The 11,323-nt window shown below is 33.3% G+C and overlaps 1 protein-coding gene across 2 annotated transcripts; it reads right to left on the bottom strand.

Annotated features, from left to right (window-relative positions):
- Positions 1–734: 734 nt before the first annotated feature.
- Positions 735–10,509, bottom strand: LOC131636933 (protein FIP1-like). 2 transcript variants are annotated; one of them, XM_058907513.1, is made up of 14 exons: positions 10,285–10,509; positions 10,097–10,188; positions 9,769–9,873; positions 8,481–8,530; positions 8,209–8,275; positions 7,930–8,002; positions 7,158–7,213; positions 3,831–3,927; positions 3,340–3,421; positions 3,162–3,224; positions 2,238–2,297; positions 1,362–1,454; positions 1,153–1,215; positions 735–1,039 (listed from the first exon to the last, which is right to left on the bottom strand). In XM_058907513.1, exons 1-14 carry the CDS (start codon positions 10,338–10,340, stop codon positions 926–928), a joined length of 1,071 nt encoding a protein of 356 aa, XP_058763496.1. In that variant the 5' UTR covers positions 10,341–10,509; the 3' UTR covers positions 735–925. The 2 variants fall into 2 exon arrangements, with proteins under 2 accessions (XP_058763496.1, XP_058763497.1); XM_058907514.1 differs by lacking the exon at positions 10,285–10,509 and having other exon boundaries at positions 10,101–10,188.
- Positions 10,510–11,323: the final 814 nt, after the last annotated feature.

The following is an 11,323-nucleotide window of genomic DNA, read 5'->3' as shown; positions in this document are numbered from 1 at the left end:
ACTACTGAAATCATTAAATTTTAATTGTAAGACTCAATAACTTTAATGACTAATTGTAGCGTCAATCAATTTTTGATCCAAACATGACAACATCTCACGACCCATTTATTTAAATTATCTAAAAATTATTTTTAATGTAAATAATTTGAAGATTACTTTTTAAATATGTCAGTACATCCCGAAATCTAATCTCTTAACCACTTGACAAAATTAAAAAAAAAAGATTTTCAAAGAAATATTTACAGAAGACATTTTTGACAACACGCATAGTGCATAAGAGACCCAAAAAATGGAGCTAGAATGCCTCTTACTATTTTTTTTATAGATTTTGGAAAGAAAAAAAAAGTAAATTATAATTGAAAAAATATCTAAGTTAAAAATTATACATGTTAATTTTTTTTTATTAATATAGTTGAGAAATATAAACTATAAAGATATTTCTCTCCCTTTTATTAAATATGACTTCCTCAAAAGCTTATTTAAAATAACTATTTTATTTTCAAAATATACATTTTTTTTTAAAAAACTATTTTTGGGAATAGTCCACACAAAAAATATCTAACAACAAAACTTAAGTGCTTTTCGTGCTATGCAGAACTTAAAATATTCACATTGAGAATATTTTACGTTGAGAACAATTTAAAGACTTATGGGATTATCACTTAAAAAATTACATTAAGCTGTGGATTTTTTCTTTTTCACATTCAAGTTAAAACTAAACTGAACACCTATAATAGAAAGAAAAGAAATTAAAAGATGAACATATTTGCCTCAATGACTACAAAAGTTAAACCCTGTTTGAAACTGATATAGTATATGTACAATGGATTTCCACACAAGAGTGATGGTTCTGCGGATACAAATTCACTGCATGTTTTTAACAGAGAGAACGAAGTGAAATGCTCCACATGAACTACTTAGTGAATTAACCGCCTTGATCATTTGCTTCTGCTGACATATGTGTCTGGCTTCTTAGAGCTGAAATCTTCCTTTGTAATTCAATATTTGACATTCGCTCGGTCTCCAGTGCTCGCTCAAGCTTTCAAAATATCATTAATAAATGGTTTTAGCAGAATATCTTAACAACCATAAAGCTCAAATGATTATTCTAACATTTGATGGATATTCGTGTACACTTAATACGAATAATACCTTGGCAGCTCGGGTGCTCCATTCTCCTAAAATAGCTCTGAGTCTTTCATTCTCTTCTACATACTGTTATATCATAATAGCCAGATTCTACTATGAGCATCTAATATATATCATTCAAAGCAGGACTAAATGTATTTTTAATTTCCATAAAATTGGTGGAAAAAAAACATAGTAACTCCTTTTCAGTATTAGTTAAACCTGCAAGATACCTGATTGTTGGTCATGCGGACACGTTGGGTCTCTGAGTCCCTTTCAGCAATTAAAGACCGCGCAAGCCTTAGTTCAGATTGCATTTGGTTCATCTGTAAAATTTCGAGCAAGGATACCTTTAGTTTTGAGTAAACGGAGTTGAATATCTGATGACTGGATTCATTTTGTTAAATTCTTAGAATTTGGGTGGGACCCAACTCAACCTTACTAAATCAATTTGTAAGATGATAGATGTCTCGCACTTAATAACACTTTATCATGCTATATCTCATCCAATGTGGAACTCCGCTAATTCATGTAGATATTTAAAAAATGAGATGGTGGGATGGGATAAGAGATGTCGTTCAAATCACTGATTTATTGATTCAGTGTTAAACTAACAATCCACTAACTTCTCAGATAAATAAATATCAATATCTGATTGATCATAATGTTAAGTATGCCGAATTTGATGTAGCAGCAAAAAATCATTTCTTTTGGAAGTTAACATAAGTAAAACTGATTCTGAAAAAAACTTAGAGGTCATAAATATCTAGAGCAAAATATTTAACTCATTGCTCTATTTGCACATATGGGATCTCACAATTCATATAATCTCATGATAAATGGCGTCCTTGGAACATTGCAGATTAGCCAGCATTGTCAGGCTGGGATTGAAAAAAAGATCACAACCTGGATAAATCAACTTCAAACAACCACCTTAGCTTTCATCCCTTAACTGTCCAACCTACCTTAGGCTATACAATTCACTTAACTGTCCAACCCAGTTACTAGAGATATCTTAATGTAAACGTATTGCAACCTAGTTAGGAGAGTAAGCTGGGTACTTGTAGTTGTCTGCAAGAACATTTAAAATTAAAACAGATAATAGTTACCTCTGCAGAAATTGTACGCAATTCTTGATCACGAGCTGCTAGTAGATGAGCAAGGTCAACCTGAAATATCAGCAATTTGTTTCCTCAAAAAGAAAAATATGGAGCCACAAATGTTTACGGAAGCAAAGAGTTGTTAACAACTATGCATGTATAGAGATTTCCACTGCTTGCTTATGTGAACTGTATGTTTGATTTGACTAAACTATACAATTCAAACCTAGCTCATTTCGATTTGGCCTTCAAGGCTTGAAAATGAACAGGGTGCAAGCTCGGCTCAGTAAGCTTGAGTGGCTTATGGGCTCAAGTTCAGCAGTTAGGCTCAAACGTTACCAGGTTTACCCTGACATGACACATAAGTCTCTCAAGTCTAGGCTATGCTAAATTTGAGACCCTGTCCTTCCTAAGGAAAATAATGTTTCAACTATCAATGGAGTAGATGACAATAATAGGTTTAAAGGTATTTGAAACAAGAATTACAACATTTCTCCACTATACATATATTCCAAAAGTCATAAATAAAATGAGCATGGTCAAAGAGCAATAACAGCAATTTGCTTCCTATAAATGGAAAAATTGGTTGTAGGCCTGCAGTATCAATTGAAAACTAGATGCTAACCAATCTTCAAGATCTCAACTGTCAATTTTAAATATAAAAACTGTATTTTAGCAGGAAGGATTCTGAATAGAAATTAATTAAAATTCAATATGGTACTCTGGTTTACATCACAAGATGAATTCAGATTGCAGTGCATCGCTTAAAATCTAATAATTCAATAGACCTTTTCTATCTCATATTGAATATTCTAGCTGAATAAGCCACAACACATGCTCGTTGTTAGAGACATAACACATAAGAATTTAAAGTTAAGTTGACTTAGTAAAGAAGACTAGAAAGAGAAATAGTTTCTCTGTATCCATTATTACCTGAGGTGTGCTCCGATCCTCAGTTCGTTCATATTTGCTTAAAGACTCTTGCAAACGAAGAATCTGCAAGACAAAATGTTAATCAACTAATTTATGTGCAGTAAAACATCTACACTGTCAGTACGAATTAAAGTGTATAAAATCAAATAATTATTGAACGCTTCAAATCCTGAGATACCTCCTCACTCAAAAAATGAAGATTTTCACGCTGATATTGCAACAAAGCCATTTGCTGATCAGAGAGCCTACCATCATGGTACCTGTTGCATTAAGATATACTAATTACACAGTTTACATTCTTCACGATCAACCCAGTGTTTCATATGTGTTTGCAAATGTAATTTGGATTTTATTGTGTAACATGAATGGATGCATAAAAGGTAGATTGTTGTGCATTCAGAAATACTACTATGGTTTGCCAGACAAAGTTTCTAATTGTGGTTCTTCACAATCCAGGAAGTAGGAACCCAATGAATGACGTGTTTGAAAATGTGATTTGCATTCGGACTTTTGCATAACATGAATGGAGTGCATAAAAGGTACCAAGTAGACCATGCTTCCAGAAATACTAGTTTGCCAAACAAAATTCTAATTTTGTAGTTTGAGAATTAAACATGGATATTGAACAATGAAGTTAATTAGAAAGAAACTAAATTACAAAATGTTTGCCTTAGACCCTCCAAAGAACTTGCTGGTTGTAGTGGTGAATATAAGGACTTCAAAACATCAGGATGAGAGTTTAATGAATTGTACTGGTGTATGTAGCCTGCATGTACAAAAGATGCACATAGAAAGGATTACATTACATAAAGCTATACAACGATAACTACTATACAAAAATAAGATCTTATAATTATAAAAGTAAAGTGAATTTGAACAAAATACATAAATATTCAACTCAACCAGCACGGTAGACAGTGTTATCAAATTGCGGCCATGGTGGATTGTGGTTGCGGAAATTCAAAATAGCGCCATGGAAAATTTATGGCGTTGCGGATTTTGCATTGCGGCGCCATGGCGGCCGCCACGAGTTTAAGGTTCACGGCAATATGTGGATATTGCAGGTTATTTTTTTAAAAAATCTAAAATTTTTTGTCTAGGTATTTATTTACTCAACCCTAATGATAATTTTGATTAAATGCCAATAAGCCTCATTAAATACAGACTATGAAGCGCCGACACACCAATCAGAAGGCGTGTCCCCGCACCGGACACGTATCGGACACCGACTCATGTACGACACGTATTAGACATTTTTTTGAAGTGTCCAACGAAAAAAATAATTAAAATGTAACGGACACAGATACGACACACTATTTCAAATAACGGAAATATCAACCTCTCAAATTCTCAGAATTTTAAAAAATAAAAATGTTTTTTATCTTTCCTATTTTATTTCCCCTACTATAAAAACAACTCGTATTCCTTGTATTTTCATCTTCTCTGTTTGTTTTCATCTTCTTTGATTGTTTTCATCTTTACCGCATGCCGCTTCGCCACACGTCGGTATTCCACCTTCGCCCCCACCCGTGTTTCACTATTTTTCTTCCGATACTCATTCTTTTTTCTTTCTTAATTGAAAATACTCGATTTAAGTCTTTTTTTTTTTTGTTGATCGAGAGTACTAAGTTTAATTATACATAAATTTTGGTTCTCGTTTTAAACTCTTTATAAATTATGCTCATAAATTGTATTATTTTATTAATATATAAAATATATATAGCCGTGTCCATATCCTATATTTTTTACATTAGCGGTGTCCTCGTGTCCGTGTCGTATCCCGTGTCCGTGTCCGAGTCTGGGCTTCATAGAATACAGATAATTACTCTGATTAAATATTTATAAACTAAAACACGCTGCAACCTTTCTATTATCCACGTTTCTTCTTCTCCCTATGTGTATTCTTCTGTTTTTTTTTTCTCTTTTATTTTTTCATCTGTTTTACTATGTTGTTCTTCTTATGTTCCACTTGTGTATCTCTTCTTCTCTAATGATCTTCTTTTTCTTGTGTCGGTTGCAAGTTATGCTACTGCTGCTTATTTTTTAGTTCTAATTTTTTCTCAAGCTTGGTTTTTTTAGTATTCTATATTTCTCTCTTTATTAGTGCTCTGTTACTTTTTTTTTTTTTATAAGCTAGATTCATTAATGACCGAGTACTAGGGGTACTCGAACCCGCTTACAAAAACTGAGATTGAACTCGAACAGTAATATTTCCCACCAACTGAAACTTAGCCTAAATATCCCACCGGATTTTTACAAAAATCGTAAAAGTTACACTTGGATTGAGAAATTTTACCTACACACAACCACTTCCAAAGTTTCAGCTTAATATTCCACACTAAATCAGAGTAACAAAGGTCAACCCCGTTAAGCACGACATCGTTGCGGTGCCTCCAAGTGCACCACCCAGTCGCTAACCAGATCCCACAAGCTCTTTCCTTTCCAATACCTCTATTCCTACACTCCCCCAACCAAGCCAGGATGCGAGCTGCTGTGTTTCCTTCTAAAACGATCGCGAAACCCAGCCAGAATCCTATGTCCTTCCACACCTGATTAGAGAAAGAACAGTCCATGAGCAGATGATTAAGATCTTCATCACCGGCGCGGCAGAAAGAGCAAGAAGGGTCCAATTGAACGCCTCTGCAGATCAGAGCAACCTTAGACGGGAGCCTGTCGATGATGCTTCTCCATCCAAAAACTTTTATGCTAAAAGGAACACTTGCCTTCCAGCACGCCGCGAGACTGAGTTTGGTAGAATCCTCCAAGGGAGGTTCAGCCTGAGAGTCTACCAACACCGAGTAACCAGAACGAGAAGTGTATCCAATTTCCTTGTCTTTGTTCCACTTTAAAACATCTGCCACGGTTCTGCTAGGAGCAATATTGACGATAATACCGCGAAGGGCTGATAATTCCTGTAAAATAGCTGCATCTGTAGTATAAATGCCAAAAGAGCCCCAGACCCAAACATTCCCTATCCATCTTCCCATTGATTCAACATTTCCTTTTTTAGCAGAGGATTCCTTATACAGATTAGGAAACAAATCTGCGATTCTGCCAGCATTTAACCATAAAGAATTCCAAAACGGAATCCCTTTTCCGTCTCCTAAACTGAACGCGCAGAGATCCGACAAACAAGGAGTAGACAATTTAGATTCCAACTTCACCATATCAGTCCACCAATCAGAACTGGATTTCAAAGAATTCCTTGAGGATCCGCCCAACAAATAATACTTCAAATCTCCATATCTCGCGGATAGAACTTCAAATAATACTACTTTAAGTTTTCTTCTGTTTAGTGTATACAATTTTTATTTCGTGTTTATTTTACGTTGTTATTACTATTATTTTTTAGTTCTGTTTTTAAGAATTTGAGAAATGCCCCCATCTATTTTATTTACCTTATAATGTCTATTTTGAAAAACTGAGATATGAATTCTAATTTCTTACCTATATAATTCTGTTTTTTAAGTTTTATGAAGTCAGTTTTTTGGTATTTTTGGTGCTGTCACTGTTTTTTTGTGTGTGTGTATATATAATGTTTTTTGTTTGTTCGTCATGCTTCCGCAATTTCCCATTCCACCATCCGCCATATTTTTATGGCGGATTTTTGGTTCGCCACTATTTTCCGCAATCCGCCATAGACAACACTGATGGTAGATGGGTATAATGCAATAAATATTTCCAGATCTTTCGGCCAATTAGGGTGCTGTCCTCCCCTCCCCAAGACTCACCCAATATATTACCGTTTTTCAAACAGAACAAACCTTAAAATTGTTTAATGTTTCTGTATATAATTTACTGCATATCAATAAATGTTCCTAGTTTTACCATTCAATTGATCGGCCGTGGCACCTGAAGGCTGAAAACATTCCTTTAAGTGTTCTTATACGTGTTTAACATTTTCTATTTTTTATAGAATTTTTTTGCACCATAAAAGTTAATCTTAATAGGAAATTTCTAGCTAAGACATAAAAATACAAAAGGATTATAACTTACCAATATAAAGGCTCATAAAACATCCAGCACATAATGCTTCGACTACCATAATAATCCTGCAGAGGTTTCAGACAACCAAAATAAGACAAACACCTAAGAAGGTAAATGTTGCAGTGGTGAAGTTTTAGATAAAATGATCAGATAAATATAAAGACTTTGAATATTATTGATAATATCTTGATTGATATCAACTTCATACAAAATACTAAACTAATCCCTATTTATAGGGATGCATATACTCAATCCTAAATAAATAAGAAAAATCAAGAACAGACAATATTAATTAAAAAAATCACTGCATGATATGAAAAATCAAATTTCATTTGATTACGGCCAAGTTAAAAGTACAACTGCTAAAAAGCCTAAACAAGAGGAAGTAAACAACCAAACTCTTGATCCCCTACCAAATTGGTTGCGTCTAAAAGTTCCAAAAATTGCAATGTATTGAGCATCACTGTCTACTAGCAAAGCCGTCTTACTATAATACTATTATAAGATTAGGTATACTCATTCAATCAAACATGCAAAAAAGCCTCGTTGTCTTTGTTGTACTTCATGACAACATGCGCCGTCTCCAACAAAAAGTATAATTTGTAGCATTTAATCATCAATCAAATTTATAAGCAATTTTCTATTGCTAAAGATTCACATTAACCAGTCCTTCATATTTAGAAGCAACATTCTCTTGCTGATATTCCATTTCTTAATTCCATTGAATATATCCCATAGAAAATGTCTTAAATGGACAAGTATGACCAAATGATGATAGTACCTCAATATTGCAGAGATTGACAGAAAACCAGTGTAAGGTTTCCAGACTATAACAAGTAGCATTGCAGCAGTACCTGGAATTAAATCAAATTGTTGAGAATATTTGCATCATAATTAAGAACTCAAAATATAAACTATGCATGTTGAAAACATTCATGTGCCTCCAACATCTTAAGCTCTTTGGTTGGCTTGGAACTTCAAAGTTGTCACATGTATCAATTGACTTAACAAGGTAAGTATCATCTAAAAGTTAAAAAAGTCCAAGCACTGAAATGCGTACCATAAGCTGTAATGGCAAAGGGTATGCGAACAATAAATTTCAACTTCTGGCTGAAACTATAATAGCCCTGAGAAATCACGTCAATAATTAAAAACAAATTTAAACAGGAAAAGATAAATGTAAAGAAACCTTCAAAGATCTTTGTAGAAAAATTGCTTTCGGTAATTTTAATGTTTTATAGATCTAACTAAATTGAACTTTCAGATTCCAGAGTTCTATTCTATCAGTTAAGATACTAGTGACAAAAAAGTACTAGCAAGTGAATGAATTACCTGCAACCGTATCTTATGCACTTGATAAACTAGATATTGTTGAAAGATTCCTGAAACAGTAAAGGCACAGCATATGAACCCCAATAAAAAAGTGCTTTAAATCTTAACTAGCAGAACTGCAGAAGCTTTTGATGCTTAGTAAAATAACACTTATTAAGATTATTTCAGCTACATAAATAGTATTAATTCTACATATTACCATTGACAAAGACAATAATGTAAACTCCAAAGGAGCTTTTAGCCCATTTAATCCACCCCAAAAAACGTAAACTCCAAAGCATTGTTTGCACTTGAGTTTGGATTCCATAGGGATTTAATTAGGTTTTACAAATCTCAAAGTGTCTACATTGAATATTAGATTTATTAAGTAATAACATGTCAATACATTGAAAATTTTCAGTAGTCTACAAGGACCTAATTTGGGTTCCCCAATCTTTAAGGGACCAAAGTGAAATATGCAGCAAACTACGGGTGAGAGGATGGGGTGATAGTATATTCTCATACTTATTTCCTTTTTTCTATGTTACCTTCTAAAGAACAACTCATCAAATTCATTAGGTGCCACTCTTACTTAACCATGGGAAGATATTCACCCTCACGTTCAGTTATTGGACAAAATGGCTATAGCGAAAATCAATCATAAAGTTATATAATTTTTCTCCTTATTACTAGCTTCTCTCTTTTAAAAAATGCAACAAGGGTACAACCAGTCGGCAGCCATATCAATGTATTAAGCAATGAATAACAATTACATATTTTTATCAAATTCAAGCTATGAAGAAAGATACAAATATAGTTTTAAATTTTTGAGGTCAGGGGGTGCATTAGGACACCGATTTGCTAGACTGCTCCATCACCATCACCACTCTTTAGTAAGTAAAAGACTCTGCAGCAGTTCTTTTACATTTCAAAGTAATAAAATTTAAAACTGGAAAACAATTATTAGTTATCTGAAACTGTGAGAACAAAATTTACAACACACATTAACAGAAAGAAGGAACATTGTCAAACAAGCATTCCGATTCATTGTTCCAAAACGAAACAACTTTTTGAACTTTATGAAAAAACACTTTACCAACAGTGGAAATTCTTTCAAGAATAAAACAGCAACAATGCAGAAAACATTATTCCATTACCCAAAGCCAAATTCAACGAACATCAGCCTAGAACTATGAACTAATTTCTTCTGAAAAACTCAACAAACGCAATATGCCAATCAAAAAACTATGCACATCCAAATACACGAACTAAGAATAACTAAACACATTAGTTTCAGTTCCAACCGCACCTGTCAACAGCATAAGAAGAACATCACAACTACATAACACCGGAGAAATCAATCCTTGCACGGGACGAAATATCCATTGAGCTCCAACAGCCAAAGTAATATAACCTGCCTAAAATGGAACAAACAATAAGCAAATTATCACACTATTACACCATTCTCAACACAACAAACCTACGTAACACAGACACTTCAGATTGAAGGCGCGCGTGATCATTATAAATTTATAATTAATCAATTTAATTTTCTTGAATTATCGTCAGGTCAAACTATCAAATTCAACAAAAATAAAAAATCATCACCAAAGAATATCAAAGATTATCAAATCAACTTGCCAATAGTATGCAATAGATAACACTCCCAACGATTCTTGCAGGCTTGCGATGAGCGAACAAAGGAGCTTCATGAAGTATATCGAGAAAGCTACATCAAAATGCGAAACACGAAAATCAAATCGGAGAGGTTGATTGGTACAAATTGAAAAATCGGAACTAAATCGGAGCGTGTTTGATTACTTACAGAGCGTTTTCCTCTTGCGATGTGGATGGCGGAGAAGAGAATCTCTCCGTCGCCATCGCGGTGATGAGTGAGGGAATCGGTGAATTGAAATCAAGGGTTTGGAAAAAGGAAGGTGGAGTTGAGAAGGGTGTTGTTGATGAATGAAGCCAGTAATGTCATTTGTGAATTTGGTTAGCAATCTGGATTTTGTTATTTGCTATGTTGATCTATTAACATGATCATTGAGTATAATCAAACTAACTTGTAATAGTTATTCAAAAATTTTAATTTTTTAATTATATTTTTATGTACTTTATTTAATGATTAAGTGTTTTTATATTGTGATTCTATTAACATTCTTTTATTTATATTTTAGTTTTTCTTTAAAATCTAGTAGTACTCCCTCTGGTCTTTATTATAAGAAAAAAATTAACTTTTTAGATTTATTCAATGATTAATGTATCTAGTTTATATATAGACAAAATACATTAATCACTCTATGAATCTAAAAAGTGAAATTCCTCTTATAATAAGGATAGATGGAGTATCATATAAGAAAGTTGTCACTCAATAATGAGAGAAAGAATAACAAGTAGTACCAATTGTATATAGATGGTTGGTCATTCTTCTCGGAAGTCCATAATTTTTCTATTAATGGACTATAAGTAGTACCAATTGTATATAGATGGTTGGTCATTCTTCTCGGAAGTCCATAATTTTTCTATTAATGGACTATAAGTAGTACCAATTGTATATAGATGGTTGGTCATTCTTCTCGGAAGTCCATAATTTTTCTATTAATGGACTATAAGTAGTACCAATTGTATATAGATGGTTGGTCATTCTTCTCGGAAGTCCATAATTTTTCTATTAATGGACTATAGATAACTTTGATAGTGAATGACATTAAGAGTATGTTTGGATACGTAAAAAACAACATAATGGAATGGAACCGAATGAGATAGAATGGAGCGGAATGAAATAAAAATGTCATTCTATTATTTGGATATGTCTTGATGAAAAAGAGTAATTTTATCATTCCACCCAAATCAGAGGATAA

The sequence above is a fragment of the Vicia villosa genome, unplaced genomic scaffold, assembly GCF_029867415.1.
Source record: "Vicia villosa cultivar HV-30 ecotype Madison, WI unplaced genomic scaffold, Vvil1.0 ctg.001862F_1_1, whole genome shotgun sequence".
Lineage (NCBI taxonomy): Eukaryota > Viridiplantae > Streptophyta > Magnoliopsida > Fabales > Fabaceae > Vicia > Vicia villosa.
This window is presented reverse-complemented; position numbering and strand designations above follow the sequence as displayed.

What these genes read in the sequence shown, in the direction of transcription:
- LOC131636933 (XM_058907513.1), bottom strand. Translation starts at nt 10,340, where the DNA reads ATGGCGACGGAGAGATTCTCTTCTCCGCCATCCACATCGCAAGAGGAA. An exon ending in TCAATCTCTGCAATATTGAG is followed by an intron (nt 7,214 to 7,929) that starts GTACTATCATCA and finishes AAACCTCTGCAG; the next exon opens with GATTATTATGGTAGTCGAAG. An exon ending in TTCATTTTTTGAGTGAGGAG is followed by an intron (nt 3,225 to 3,339) that starts GTATCTCAGGAT and finishes TTTGTCTTGCAG; the next exon opens with ATTCTTCGTTTGCAAGAGTC.